Consider the following 13,768-nt stretch of genomic DNA (forward strand, 5'->3'; position numbering starts at 1 on the left):
GTGCCCAGCCGAATGTGTTCTTCCTCCCAGCACAACGTCAGCTCCGAGGCTTGCCAATGTACCATCTATGCCATTTGCATAGCTAGCTCCTCTGTGCTCTGTGCATAGCCAACGACGGTTCCAAAAAACGTGCTCGTGGATGGAAGTAGGGATATTCACATGCTGCCATCACGCGTTTACAGTTTGGGGCAAGCACAGGCAGTCCATGGTACCTGAAGCATACCATCCTTTCCCTGCTTTTCATTTGAACACTCCTTCCTTGCTCCATTAAGTCAGGAGATGGTTGAAGGCTAAACACCTAACTGAGGTTATATATTCATCCTATCCTAGGACACATTTTCCAACCTGCAAGAAGTTCGCCTGTGGAATGCTAGCAATTTGGCTTGATTCAAGGTGGGAGGAGAGGAAAGTCCCAAAGGTCTGCTGAAATTATAGCTGCTAAATATAAGTGATAGAAAAGAAACACCTAAAATGTGTTGAGCACAGAGGCTGAGTGGGGTTCAGAGTTGGGAACTCCTTAGTAGGCCTTGATGAGGTCGGTTTTATATCTTCCCCAAAAACTGCTTATTGTAAATTCCAAGCACATGTCACCTATGGAACACTTGAGTCTGGCACGGTCATATGTAATCAGTCCAAACTCTGCAGGTCCATCTGCGGTAGTAAGGAAGTTGCTTATTTTAGATGCTAGTTAAAGGGAGGCTCTGATTTACAGCCTTCCTCAACAAATGGCACAAAGTGCAGTTTGATTGGCTGGGATGGGGAGGTGGACACATGTGGCCATGTCCATCTTCAGCAAGAGTGTAGCATTAGAAGCTGGCCTTCCAGCATGCACCTTCTACAGGGGCATCTCCTTCTACATAAATATGCAGCAGATGGAATGACCCCAGTTCCAGCAAGATTGTACACCCAAGCCTCAGCTCAACAGACTATGCCTCCAAATGCTGATCTATGCTAAATATTCTTGGCGAGGGCACTTTCAGCTGCACTGAAAGCATCAGTTGGCTCTTACATGAGTCTGTGGCCCAGGTGCCCCTACTAGACAGATGTGTGCCTGGTCATGGCATTTTAAGAAAGACTCACCAATGAGGGGGAAAAAATCAAGGTCAGGATTATAAACACATTGAATTTGCTAATAATCCTCAGTCTAAAAGTATAAAAACTCTGAGGGGAATTTGATCATGACTTTGGAAATCACAAATGGCACAGGAATGGTGAATATAAACTTGTTCCCTCAATTCAGAACACTGCAATCAGGGACGAGGACATATAATTCTTAAGATGTAAATAAAGACGGACCTTAAAATAACTAATTCAAACACATAAAACTCATTACTCCTAAGGTATGAGGCAAATGAATAAAACCTTCAAAATATGTGAGAAGTTCCTAGATCTACAATGTGTGATTCGGGGAAGGAGTGGCATGGCGTCAGGTGACACAGAAGAAGTCAGAGGGGAGCCCTCTAAAAGTGAAATGTTAAACTCTCCAAAGTGCTAAGTAGGTATTTTGAATCTCTTTTTATAGTAAATTATGTTATGGTTAAGCGTTCTCCTTTTGGATGCCAGTGTGTTTTTTTTTTTTATGCTGGATAACAATTTTTAAATAAACTACTTCTAAAAACTCTCTGAATATTCTTTTAGGGCCAAGATATAATTAACTTACAGAAAAGGTTGTGCATGGTAGCATTTGAGCAGTCTGTTCTAAAGAGTTCCAAAAACAAACTATCTCCCAGAAGTGCCGGAGAGTTAAGTTATAAGGCTGGAAAGGGCAGGTCATCTGGGAGAAGCCGATTCTGACTCTAGCATGACTTCTAGACTGTGCTGTGCTGTGTGACCCTGGGCAGGGCACCTCACAGGTCTATACTCCATCTCAACCTCTGGGACACATGGGAGCAGCTGGACCAGAAGGTAGCTTTCAGGTCCCTACCATCCCTAAATTTCTATGGTTTAATTTAGCATCTTGAGGAAAAAAACACATGCAATTAAATTACTCTACTTAAATTTTCTATCAGAGTTCTCGGAAAGAGATGTTACTGATACTTATACTGATACTTATACTTCCTTTTTCTTTTTTAAGATTTTATTTATTTTGACAGAGTGAGAGAGAGAGAGAGAGAGCACAAGCAGGGGGAGCGGCAGGCAGAAGGAGAAGCAGGCTCCGGGTGCCCAGTGCGGGACTTGATCCCAGGACCCTGGATCACAACCTGAGCTGAAGGCAGATGCTTAACCAACTGAGCCACCCAGGAGCCCGATACTTATACTTCTGTGGGTGTTTCAGAAGTGTTCATTACCTCTTTGACCATTGCTCCCATGGTCTAGACATGCACTTTCCCACCTAACTTCTGTGACAGCACAAACCATGCCTCACTTAACTTTGTAACCCTTGAGCCTGCCTATAAGTAAGGGCTCTCAATGAATACTTTCTGAACAAACAGTTATATTTTTAAATATACTAAAGCCACCAATCTTTCTGGAGTGATTACATTTACTTAGAGCCAAAAATAATGAAAAATCCATTGGGGACTTGTTACAGAATGAATTGTGTCTCCTTAAAATTCGTATGTTGAAGTCCTAACCCACAGTCTCTCAGAATATGACTGTATTTGGAGACAGGATCTTTAAAGATGTAATTAAGTTAAAACGAGGTCATTAAGGTGAGCCTTAATCCAACAAGACTGGTGTCCTTACATGAAGAGAAGATTTGGACACAGACATGCATGGAAGGAAGACAATGCACAGACACGGGGGAAGACAGCCATCTATAAGCAAGGAGAGAGGCCTCAGAAACCAACCCTACAGACACCTTGATCTCAGACTTCTAGCCTCCAGAATTGTGTGGAAATACATTTCTATTGTTAAGGACATCCAGGCTGTGGTACTTGCTGTGGTAGCTCAAGCAAACTAAGGCAAGCCTACAGCCTATCCTGCACATGACATTTTTAACGTAAAAGTACTACATCCAAATGACCTGCGTGTGTGCATGCATGCGTATGTGCATGTGTGCCTGTGTGTGTGTGTGCATGCTGCCTACTGCCAAGAAGACAATCTGCTAGGTTTTTTACTTGGCAGGCTATTCTGGCATGATTTAGATGGTGTGTTACTCTGTGGAAAGCAGGGCCCACCTCCATCTGGCATCTGCCTGTGCACTAAAACTGGAATTAAAAGAAAAAAAAGAAAAGAAAAGAAAAGAAGGAAACCACCTGGTCAGGCACCAGTGCCCGTTCTACTAGAGGAAAGTGTGGCTTTCAGTTCTGAGCTGCCAACCTTCTGCCTGACAAAATCCAGCAGCCTTTCCCAAGGCTTTCTCCCAGAGTCCAGATCCCTGGTGCAGGGAGCTAGATCTTCACCCTCCCTCCCTGTGGCTTCCCTGTCCTCCCTTTATTCACTGTGAAAGACTGCTGGGCACCATGACCTGCTCCCTGCACGTGGGCCCCCTGTTCTCCACGAGACTCAAGACCCTGCACAACACAATGCAGGCAGCATTCATTCATAGACATAACAGCAACTCCAAGAGTATGCACATCTCAAAAGGGACTTTGGCACTTGACCACTGAGTTTACCACATTAGAATCTTATAAAAATGTATCTACACTGCGCCTCAACCAGCCAGCAGTAGCCAGTCACACCCAGACAGGCATCAGTCCAGAGAGGCCTGAAGGTATCCCCAGGACACCTTCAGCATGGGGACCCGGTGTCACACACACCCAGGCACCTCAGCAAGGAGTTATCTCCAACTCCCTTCACTGCTTCCAGGGGACGTGAAGTAACATCAGACACTCTCATCTAAGTCCCTGAGAAAGGTCTACAATGTTCAAGACTGGGTAATTACATTTACATTAAATCCTCAAACTGTTACTCTCATTTCAACAGACTTGAAGAATTCCAAGCTATACAAAGGAAAAGACAAGAGTTTTCTCTGGACTTAGTAACACATGCTTCAGGAGAGTGGGCTTTCAAGCCAGACTGGTCTCAAAACCTGGCCATTCGCTCCATTCGCTAGCAGTGCAGCCTCAGCAAGTAACTCGCTCCGGGCTCGGTTTCTTCATCTATAAAATGTGGGGCAGTACTTTATGATAGCCCTATGGCTTTATTACTTGGAATAAAATGCTTTCTTACTTGGAAAGCACCTAGAACTGTACTGTAACTGGCAACAGAGTGTGTTCACAAATGTGAGCTACAAAGCAACAGAAAGACTTGCCCCTAAAAGCCACCACACAAGCCCTGATAGGAAGTGACATACCTTAACTTTGGAGTTCTCTATCAAATGCTGAGCCATGGATTTTATCAAAACATCAAAGAAAAACCATGAATACTGAAAGAAAGAAAAAAAAAAAAAGGATCCGGTGAGAAACCCAACAATTAGGAGGCAAGATGTTTACTCTCTTAGGCCGACAATGTTACAGACGCGAAACAGGTGCGACCCCAAAGCAGGGCTGAACCACTTGGCAAAGTATTATCAGACCAGAGGTGCACGGGAGCTGCTCTCCGGCTTTCGCATGTCCCACAACAAGGACTGCATCCCACGAGGAAGCTGGGTGCATATGTTCAGCACGGTACAAGCCAACGAGAGGCACTGCTGGATTAGATTTATGATCTTTCCTCCTGACTGAGCCTCCCCTGCTGATGCTGCCTTTATAATCTCCACCTCGGTGTCCTCCACCCATTCAAATATGACGACTTCTTAAAACTTAAGAGCCCGTGAAATTTTAAATATAGTAATATTTTGCAGGTCTGTTAGAAGCACAAATATACGCAGCAAAGTTGGTCCCAAAGAACTAACTCTTTACCCCTTTTTAGGAGATGGTGACTGTCTCTAAAAGCACACAAGAAGGGTGAACTGATCAGACTACGGCATTCGGATTTTCTTCCATCAGTTTCAATACTGCAGAGCCACACTGCCCCCCCACCCCACCACCCCACATACCTTAAGTAGTTTATTGCTGGTGAGGAAGTCAGCAGAAGGCTTGAGAATTGTGGTCATGGCTTTCGTCAGTTCTTCGTGCACTGTCTTGTATTCGGAAGCAATGTATGGCTCAGCCTTGTAAGCATACTTTGAAGAAAAGGGAAAGATATTTTAATGTCCTGGTTATCTAGGATGGGCTGAAAGCAGGAGAGGCTCCAAGGGATGGCGGTGAGGGACTGAGGTACAAGTGCAGGGTGGGAGAGGAAGGTGTGGTAACGGAAGGAAGGAAGGGTGACACAAAGAGGGAGTCCAGGATACCTTCAGGGAACCCGTAACAATACAGGAACCACCTGTCTCAGGTCAGTGGTCCTCCAGCCCACAATTCCACCTCCCAAGGACTTCAAGGAATGTGTCACCTGACACTGGGTGACTTGATTCTGTAGCTATAATTTACAGACGTGTCTAAGACTAAATAGAATGTATGTAACTTTTCACAATGGTAACCGCCACTCTGTCTACTGAAGTGTTACATAAAGGAAGAACCTGTTGATATTCATCCTAGTGACATCTCTTGCTGTCCCACATAATTATCTAATTTGATGGAGGCCAGTGCTAACCTTCTTATCTCAGGAGAAACAGTTTTACTGCAAATTTTAGTTGGGAAAAAGAAAGATGAAAACAATAGGGCTATACCAAAGGCCTACTAAGAGCGACTTAAAATTTTTCTTTAAAATTCCACATCATTATTACTTGCAAAACCCATTATAAGAAATGTACATTGAAAAAATAAAATTAAGTAAATAAATGAATGGCTGCCCCTCTCTGGACTTCCTCTCATTCAGGTATAAGCACTGGCTAAGGTATAGAAGAGAAAGCAGAGGTATTAAGTTTCATCCCAAAATAACTAGATTTCTAAAAAATGAGTCCTTAGAAGGAAAATTGGAGAGCCACAGATTTAAATGACCGGGACCGTTTATTTTACATACCTTAACATATGACCTCAAGTGGCTCTCCAATCCTTCCTCATGGCACTGGGCAACCACATGAATAATGACCCTACACACCACAGAAATGAATAAAGCAATGAATAGTAATGTGAAAATGAAAACATTTCATTATTACACAGTAGTTGCAGAACAATGATGATGCTATTGGCACCACAGGAAACAAGGAAACGAGGAATTAGATGGGGTCCCTATACATGGGATCAAAAGAAATTTCTTAAATATAATGGTCAACACATACTAGCATCCCAGATGTGTATGACCGCGCTCCAGATGTGGACAGATTGAAGGGGAAGAAGGTATCCGCCCATCCGCCTCTCTTACCGTGTCACATTGACAGCAACTTCCTCCTGGGCTGCTCTGGTGAGGACGCGAAATAGCTGGTTTAGGATGGTGGGCAAGAAGGCGATCATCACGTGGCCTTCCATCGCATGCAGGCTCTACAGACATGGAATGGCATTTGTGTTATCTTCTTAAAAGGAGATCAACCCTGCTCTCTCTCTCAAATAAAGGACAATCTTAAGGGAAAAAAAAAAAGAGAGACCAACCCCACGCAATTTCCACTCAGTTCCAAACAAGGATGGAAGAAGTCTATCTAAACAATGGAAGGCAGTGGCAGGCAGAATAAGGGACAAAGATGTTCACATGTTCCTAATCCCCAGAACCTGTGAATATGTTACATGGCAAAAGGGAATTAAGGCGGCCTTAAGGTAGGGGGACCATCCTGGATTATTCAGGCGGACGAAAACTCATCACAAGGGTCCTTAATGTCGGAAGAGGGAGGTAGAAGGAGAGTTAGGGGAGATGTATGTACCTAAGGAAAGAATGGTCAGAGGTGGAACACTGTTGGCTTTGAGATGGAGGAAGAGGTCACAAGCAAAGGAATGAGGAATGAGGACTGGGCAAGGTCAAGGAAACAGATTCACTCCCAGAGTTTCCAGAAAGGAACTCAGCCATGTTTTTAACACCTTGATTTGAGCCCAGTGAGGCCTATGTCAGACTTCGGACCTACAGAAGTGTAAGAAAATAAATTCGTAATGTTTGAAGCCACCAAGTTTGTGGTAATTTGTTATAGCAGCAATAGAAAACTAATACAAAGACCCTTCTTAAAGTCATAAAGCTCTCTGGAGATACCTGAAAGGGTACTTGGCCAAGCAGTGATTTCAGAACTCTCATTCCATGTTCCTTGCTGAAGTCAAACTTGTATTCCATTTCTCACTTTTTTTTTTTTTTTAAGATTTATTTATTTGAGAGGGAGTGAGCAAGCATGCGGGGGGGAGGGCAGAGGGAAAGCGAGCATCTCAAGCAGACTCCCCCCTGAGCGTGGAGGCCAATGCGGGGCTCAATCCCAGGACCCCGAGATTGTAACCTGATCTGAAATCAAGATCTGGCCGCTTAACTGACTGAGCCACCCAGGTGCCCCCATTTCTCACATTTCTTATATTTTGTCCTCATGCCTAGGATGCTCTTTTAGCTACTCTCCTTTTAAAAAAAATATTCCCATGGAACCACACTCTGGATAAAGCTCCCCTAGATAAACCCCACCTTGCTCTCACTATTCCATGATGCTGGGAGCCTCCAACCCCTGCACAACACTGGGGTTGGGCATGTGCCTTCTTTCTGTTTTTTTCAGGGTTTTTTTATTTTTATTTTTTTGTTGTTTTTTGTTTTTTTTTCCCCTACCTAGCACACATTCTCCAAGGTTATGTTATCTCCTACAGTGAACTAGAAATTACTTAACCATGGGACTAAAGCACGCTTCTTATGTGCCTGTTACTGTGCACTGCACCCGGGGAGCATTCAACAGACAGGCCTGTGTTAGTGAGTGATATAATGAGTTATTTTCTATGCAGAGAACAATGTGTTTTGGGCTGGGCCTAAAAACAGTACATGTGGGATGAGGATGAAGGCAGGAGTTGTCCTATTTCTTCGCTTTTTCTTCTTTTCTTAATTAGTTTTTTTCTTTTAATTCCAGTATAGTTGACATATAGTGTTCTGGAGCTGTCCTATTTCTGAATCCACTTCTTGCCACCATCTAAAACCACACAGAAGCTATCAACGTTGAGAGTATCTAGCTAAGAGCATCCTTACAAGGTTCCCGAGTGGTAAGAACAATACCTGCCACCAAAAAGAAAACCCAACCTACCCCAAACTCATTAAAAAGGAGTTACTAAGAAAGTCATCTGATACCTTAAGGTATTTTACAAGTTCACTCCCTAAGGCTTGGGCTCCAGATTCAGTTTTCTGGCAGTACTGGAAAAAATTATGTAAATGCTGATCCTGGGAGAAAAAAAGAGAGAAAGAAAGAAAGCCTATTAGCATAATGCTGTGGAAATAGGAGTACAGGCTTCTTGCAGCATGCATGTTTTATTTAGACTATGAAACTGATCATACAAAAATGAAAACATCAACGAGATAAAAACAATTTTTAAAAAGATTTCAAAGATCCTCCAACAAAAGAGGAAATTGTTGAGAAATGTTACTTATACTATTCACTTGTATCAGTACATAGGAGCACCTTATAATGTACTTTCTTCAATGAAGGACCTCTAGAGTAAAAATATATCCGTATGACGTATCAATGAGGATTTTGTTTTGCCAAAAAATCATGCAAACTCCCTCACTCGGCAATCACTGCTATTGCTAGTGGAATAACACATACCTGAGTATACACTGTGGAAACCAGGTGAGTTGAAACTTTTAGCAGTGGTTTGCTTCCGTCTACCCATTTAATTTCTGGACCATAATGCTGAAAAGATAGGGAAGGGAAAAAAAAATCCCAACAGATTAGTGATCTTGGCTTCAAACACCATGTTCACAGAGGGTGAGGTGTCAAAGGCCCAAACAGCATCAGTGACTCACTAGTTATGGCTAGCTAACAGCAGGAATGCAACCAATACTAATTTCCGCCCACTTTCTTCCCCCAAGTACAGTGCTCTCCTTCCTGGATTTTCTAAGTTATCTTTTGCTTAGTTGCAGCTGTAGAATTACTGTCCACTTGAGAGGGAAAGAATGCTGTGTCACCAATGACTTAGCCAAACCAGAGCTCAGGATCGTGAAAGTGATGGCAGAAGATACCTCATCCAGCAAACAGGACAGCAGAAAAAGTCCTAACAAGGGGAAAGGGCTAATCATCTATGGGTGCTTATTTTGACTTCTGAAACTTCCATTTTTTCTTGTTCAGACTAGCAATTTTAACTGAATGTTATATGATTTCCCCTGATTTTGGAATATTTTGACAATCTGTCAGTAACATGGACCCAAATTTGGCACTACTTAAATGCAGAGAAACATTAAAAGCCATTTAAAATGAAATGAAACTTTACCTAAGCTTGTTATAAAACTGAAGTCTATAAAACTTAAGATGGCTAAAAAAAAAAGCAAAACCAACTAACTGGAGAAATCTAAGAAAATTCAGGCTTTAATGAATCAGAAAATGTATCAGAATGGGCTACCCTGTGGGCGAGATTTGTTACTAGACTTACCCTAAGCTGGAAGACAATTCCTAATAGTTTGCGTGACTCTAAGAACGCATCCTTACTTGAGCATGGCTAGTTTGCAGCGAAAAACTTCTACCTCATCCAGTGGCTCCAAGTCTCCATTCCCCTGCTGAGACACTGCTAGTTCAGGGCTCCTAAAATGCCCAAACCATAATTCTAAATTGTGCTGTCAGTAGCACTGCCTTCCACTGCCCTAGGTTTACTTGAAAATGAATAACTAAAACTAAAATGTTGGGACCAGCAAAAATACTGTGTGCGTTTTTGGTGTTATTCCTGCTTTAGTTGATTTTTCATGTTTTCTGAAGGTCCTGGGATAAATCAATCTTAAAAGTCCTATACCCTGCCCATCCCAAGCTCCTGGTAGCCAAGGTAGCCAGATGGGAGATTGGCTGAGACAGGAACGTGCTGTTCACTAGTCACCACCCTTCCATCCTTCAGGAGAGGAAGCCAGGAATATCCAACTGTTGAAACAAAGCACAAAAAACTTCACTGTAGGTATGTGAAAACGTATGAAAGAAAGTCAATGCCATTAAACTGCCTGATCTTTAAGGCCCTGAATCTAGTCTCTGCAGAACATTGTCTACAATGTTCTTTGGCCTCTTTGGGATTACAATTCTAAAATGATCTTTTATAAAAATTTACATATGCAGATCAGACACGCTACCTTCCCAAACTTCATCTAAAAACTCCACAAAGGGGCACGCCTGGGTGGCTCAGTAAGCGTCTGACTTGGGCTCAGGTCAAGATCTACGGGTCCTGGGATGGAGCCCTGCATTGGGCTCCATGCTCAGCCGGGAGTCTGCTCGTCCCTCTCCCTCCGCCCCTCCCCCGACTCATGCTCTCCCCCCCTTAAATAAATAAAATCTTTAAAAAAATAAAAATTCCGCAAGAGGATGAGAGTTCAGAATCAAAATAAAACTTAAGAACCTAATATGTAAGTTATGAACAATCAAGGGAATGATGAAATCCCAAACCTTGTGTTTCAACAACATCCTTCTTCTTTGTGCTCCCTTTACTTGAATTATCACAGCTGACATGGAAGAATGTGAACAACAAGTGGTGCTTTTCGTGCAGCTGGGTGGGCAGTTCTATTTTAATCTGCAAGGAAGACAAAATAACAACCTTTTTAATATCTTAAAACAAAACTTCTCGACGAAAGCAGCCATATGACATGTCACTTGTGCACTGGGCCTCCAAACTCATATTAACATTTGCAGTCAAATAAATCAGAGAACATAAACTGTGCTAAAGAAGAAATGGATCCATAATACACTGTTATGGGCTGAATGTGTGTGTCCCTATCCACCTCCCAAATTCGTATGTTAAAATCCTAACCCCTCCAGTTGATGGTATTTGGAGGTGGGGTCTTTGGGGGTGATTAGATCATAGGGTGGAGCCCTCATGAACGGGATTAATGCTCTTACAAGAGATCCAACAAAGCTCTCCCCCGTCCCTTTCCACCATGTGAGGGTACAATTGTGACCAGGAGGAAGATGGCCGTCACCCAGCCATGTTGGCTTCCTGACCTACAACTTCAGCCTCCAGAACTGTGAGCAGTAAATATCTGCTATTTACAATCCACCCAGTCTGTGGTATTTTGTTAGAGTAGCCTGAACAGACCAAGACATTCACCGACCAGAAATGGGAGAGCTGGTATTTCAACTCTAGAAAGAACTGGAAACCACGACATCAACCACTACATGAACTTAACACAGCAACAGCATGATGAAAAACCAGGATAGAACATTAGAAGTGAGATTCATATAGTAGTTTTCATGAACTACACTATCATTCTACATAAAGAAACCCAATAATGAGAAAGAAAGATTCTCAGGTCTGACAAATATTACTTAAGTATGAATTTGAAAGAATATATGTCAGAATATTAGTTGTGGTAGTAATAGAGGAGAGATTTTGACTTTTTCTTTTCTATTATCTGCATTTTCCAAGTTTTTAGAATGAATGTTACTTTTGTAATTAGAAAAGATGATGTAAAATAAATACTTCAACATTTAGTTCTAGCGCTGTAATTCCAGTATAGTATGCAGTTTCTCTTGTTTTTTGCTTTACTAAGCAAAGAACTTAAAGAGTTTTCCTTAAAACTGGTTAACTAGGTTTTCCCTTGAAAACCTCCTTGTTTGGGGGCGCCTGGGTGGCTCAGTCGTTAAGCGTCTGCCTTCGGCTCAGGTCATGATCCCAGGGTCCTGGGATCGAGCCCCACTTTGGGCTCCCTGCTCCGCAGGAAGCCTGCTTCTCCCTCTCCCACGCCCCCTGCTTGTGTTCCCTTTCTCGCTGTCTCTCTTGTCAAATAAAGAAATCTTTAAAAAAAAAAAGAAGAAAGGAAAAGAAAACTTCCTTGTTTACCTCATCATAAAATTCGGGGTTTTGGTGATGATGTAAAACTGCAGCAAAGGCGCTTCTTGTGAACACTGGTCCACCAGGTCTGCCATAAATGCACTAAAGTAAGAGCAAAGAAAGACACCAGTATTTAATTAACAGAGTCAGAAATTAAACTCAGATAGAGGCATTCCTACAGCATAAACTTATAACCACCTCTGATGGATTTCTTCTCCCTAAGAGACTCCAGACCCCGAAGCCCCCTTACTCCTGGGTCCAACCCAACCTCCAGTCCATCTCCCAGCACCACCTCCTTCCCCCAAGCACACACCCCTGTCCTTGCTGTAACTAGACAGCACCTTGTCCACAGTTTCCTTTCACACCTCCATGTCTGCGCTCATGCAATCCCTCTGTCTGAATGACCTTCCCTTCCATGTGCATCAAACTCCCATGCGTCCATCCTTCCTCTGTGTTCCCTCAGCATTTTTTATACTAATTATTCAGGTTTGACAACAAACCATTTCTATGTGCCAGGAGTTTTTTCTCCATGATACCTTTCCCACTAAGCTGTGAATTTCGTGAGGGCAAAAACTATTATATTCTTCTTTGCATCTTTGTCTCCTTCCCTTCTTGCAAAGTCATTTCCCCATAGTTACAGTAAAGAATTTGGAGCCAGACTACCTGAGTTTGAATAGTGATTCCACTAATGGATTGCCTGAAGTAACTTATTTAAATTCTGTGCATTAGGCTCATCTAAAAAATACTGTTAGGGGAATTAAAGGAGCGTAATACCTATAAGGCTCTAGGCTCAGAGACTGCACTATAGTAAGCATTCCATAAACATCACCAATAATTTATTACCTATTATTACTATACTATGATAAACAATAAATATCAATCTTATTATTTCTGTTATCAATCTTACTAATACAATTCTTAGCACCCACACGATGCCTGGCTCACAGTAAGACATGATATGTTTACTGAATTGAACATATATAAGAAACCTTCATCCCTAAAGAGTATAACAAAACAGAAACAGTCAATGAGGAGCAAGAACTCAATTACTCCATATTCTGTACGGTCCAGCACATGTGGTTATATACTGTGATGTCATATATTTTTGTGTTTGTGTTGATTATAATGTGTTAAATTCCTTTAGTTGTGCAATATCATGCAGGTCCATTTTTAAAATGGAAAAATGTGAACATATATAAAAAACAAACCTTCAGAGGCTGAGAGTCTTCCTCATCTGAATCTTTGAATTCAATGCAAATAGCAATATTTCTGGCCTGCAGCAATATTTAAAGAAAAAAGAAACAGCAAATGAAACAAAAAGCCAGAATATGTATTTATTTATTTATTTTTTTATGTAAGTATTTATAAAAGAACATGAGAAGCCAAAACCCAAGAGTCTGATATCAAAACTGAAACCTCGATTTTTGTACTCACCTTGGCAAAAGACTTTTGACTGTCATATTTCAAGTACTTAGGATAAACATAAAGGTGATTGTTGTAGATTGTATAAGGCTGAGTGTGTTTGGGTATGCAGGGCACAAATTCCTCTACTTCAAATGTGATTGGAGTTTTACTACAGGTTTCAAATTGCTTCATGGGAATGTATGATGAGTTGACATAATCTGGAAAATTAAAAACAAACAAACTGAAGTAAAAGTCAAACAAAATTGTCTGGTTATTACAGAGAACTTACACTTACTAGGAAAGTCGGAGGAAACATTATCAATTGTAATGTCTAGATTGCCCAAAATCACTGGGAGCTTCGCCATCTTCTCAGGCCTAGGAACAGAAAAAGAGAAAAATCACACGTTTATAAAAGTGAGTTAGCTCTAAAACCTAAATTCCAGAGCAGCACTTCCCAGAGGAATATAATGTGAGCCACAAAAGTAATTTTAAACCTTCTAGAAGCCACACTTTAAAAGGTAAAAAGAAACAGGTAAAATTAGTTTTAAGAATAGATTTTATTTAACCCAATATATCTCAAAAGTTATCATTTCAATATGTAATCG

At 41.7% G+C, this 13,768-nt stretch overlaps 1 protein-coding gene across 6 annotated transcripts in view; it reads right to left on the minus strand.

Moving 5' to 3' along the window:
- Positions 1-13,768, minus strand: part of DOCK9 (dedicator of cytokinesis 9) — a 283,314-nt gene that overhangs the window by 77,070 nt on the left and 192,476 nt on the right. For all 6 annotated transcript variants that reach the window (XM_028112025.2, XM_028112023.2, XM_028112024.2 and 3 more), the window contains exons 16-27: positions 13,459-13,538; positions 13,194-13,381; positions 12,968-13,033; positions 11,769-11,861; positions 10,379-10,502; positions 9,744-9,865; positions 8,567-8,653; positions 8,095-8,184; positions 6,229-6,344; positions 5,887-5,956; positions 4,922-5,047; positions 4,238-4,309 (exon numbers count right to left, since the gene is read on the minus strand). In XM_028112025.2, coding sequence (XP_027967826.1) covers positions 4,238-4,309; positions 4,922-5,047; positions 5,887-5,956; positions 6,229-6,344; positions 8,095-8,184; positions 8,567-8,653; positions 9,744-9,865; positions 10,379-10,502; positions 11,769-11,861; positions 12,968-13,033; positions 13,194-13,381; positions 13,459-13,538 — 1,234 coding nt within the window. The remainder of the gene's footprint in view (positions 1-4,237; positions 4,310-4,921; positions 5,048-5,886; positions 5,957-6,228; positions 6,345-8,094; positions 8,185-8,566; positions 8,654-9,743; positions 9,866-10,378; positions 10,503-11,768; positions 11,862-12,967; positions 13,034-13,193; positions 13,382-13,458; positions 13,539-13,768) is intronic.

This window comes from Eumetopias jubatus, unplaced genomic scaffold (assembly GCF_037043125.1).
Source record: "Eumetopias jubatus isolate StellerSeaLion01/CBP00866 unplaced genomic scaffold, mEumJub1_p1.0 scaffold_3, whole genome shotgun sequence".
NCBI classification, from domain to species: Eukaryota; Metazoa; Chordata; class Mammalia; order Carnivora; family Otariidae; genus Eumetopias; species Eumetopias jubatus.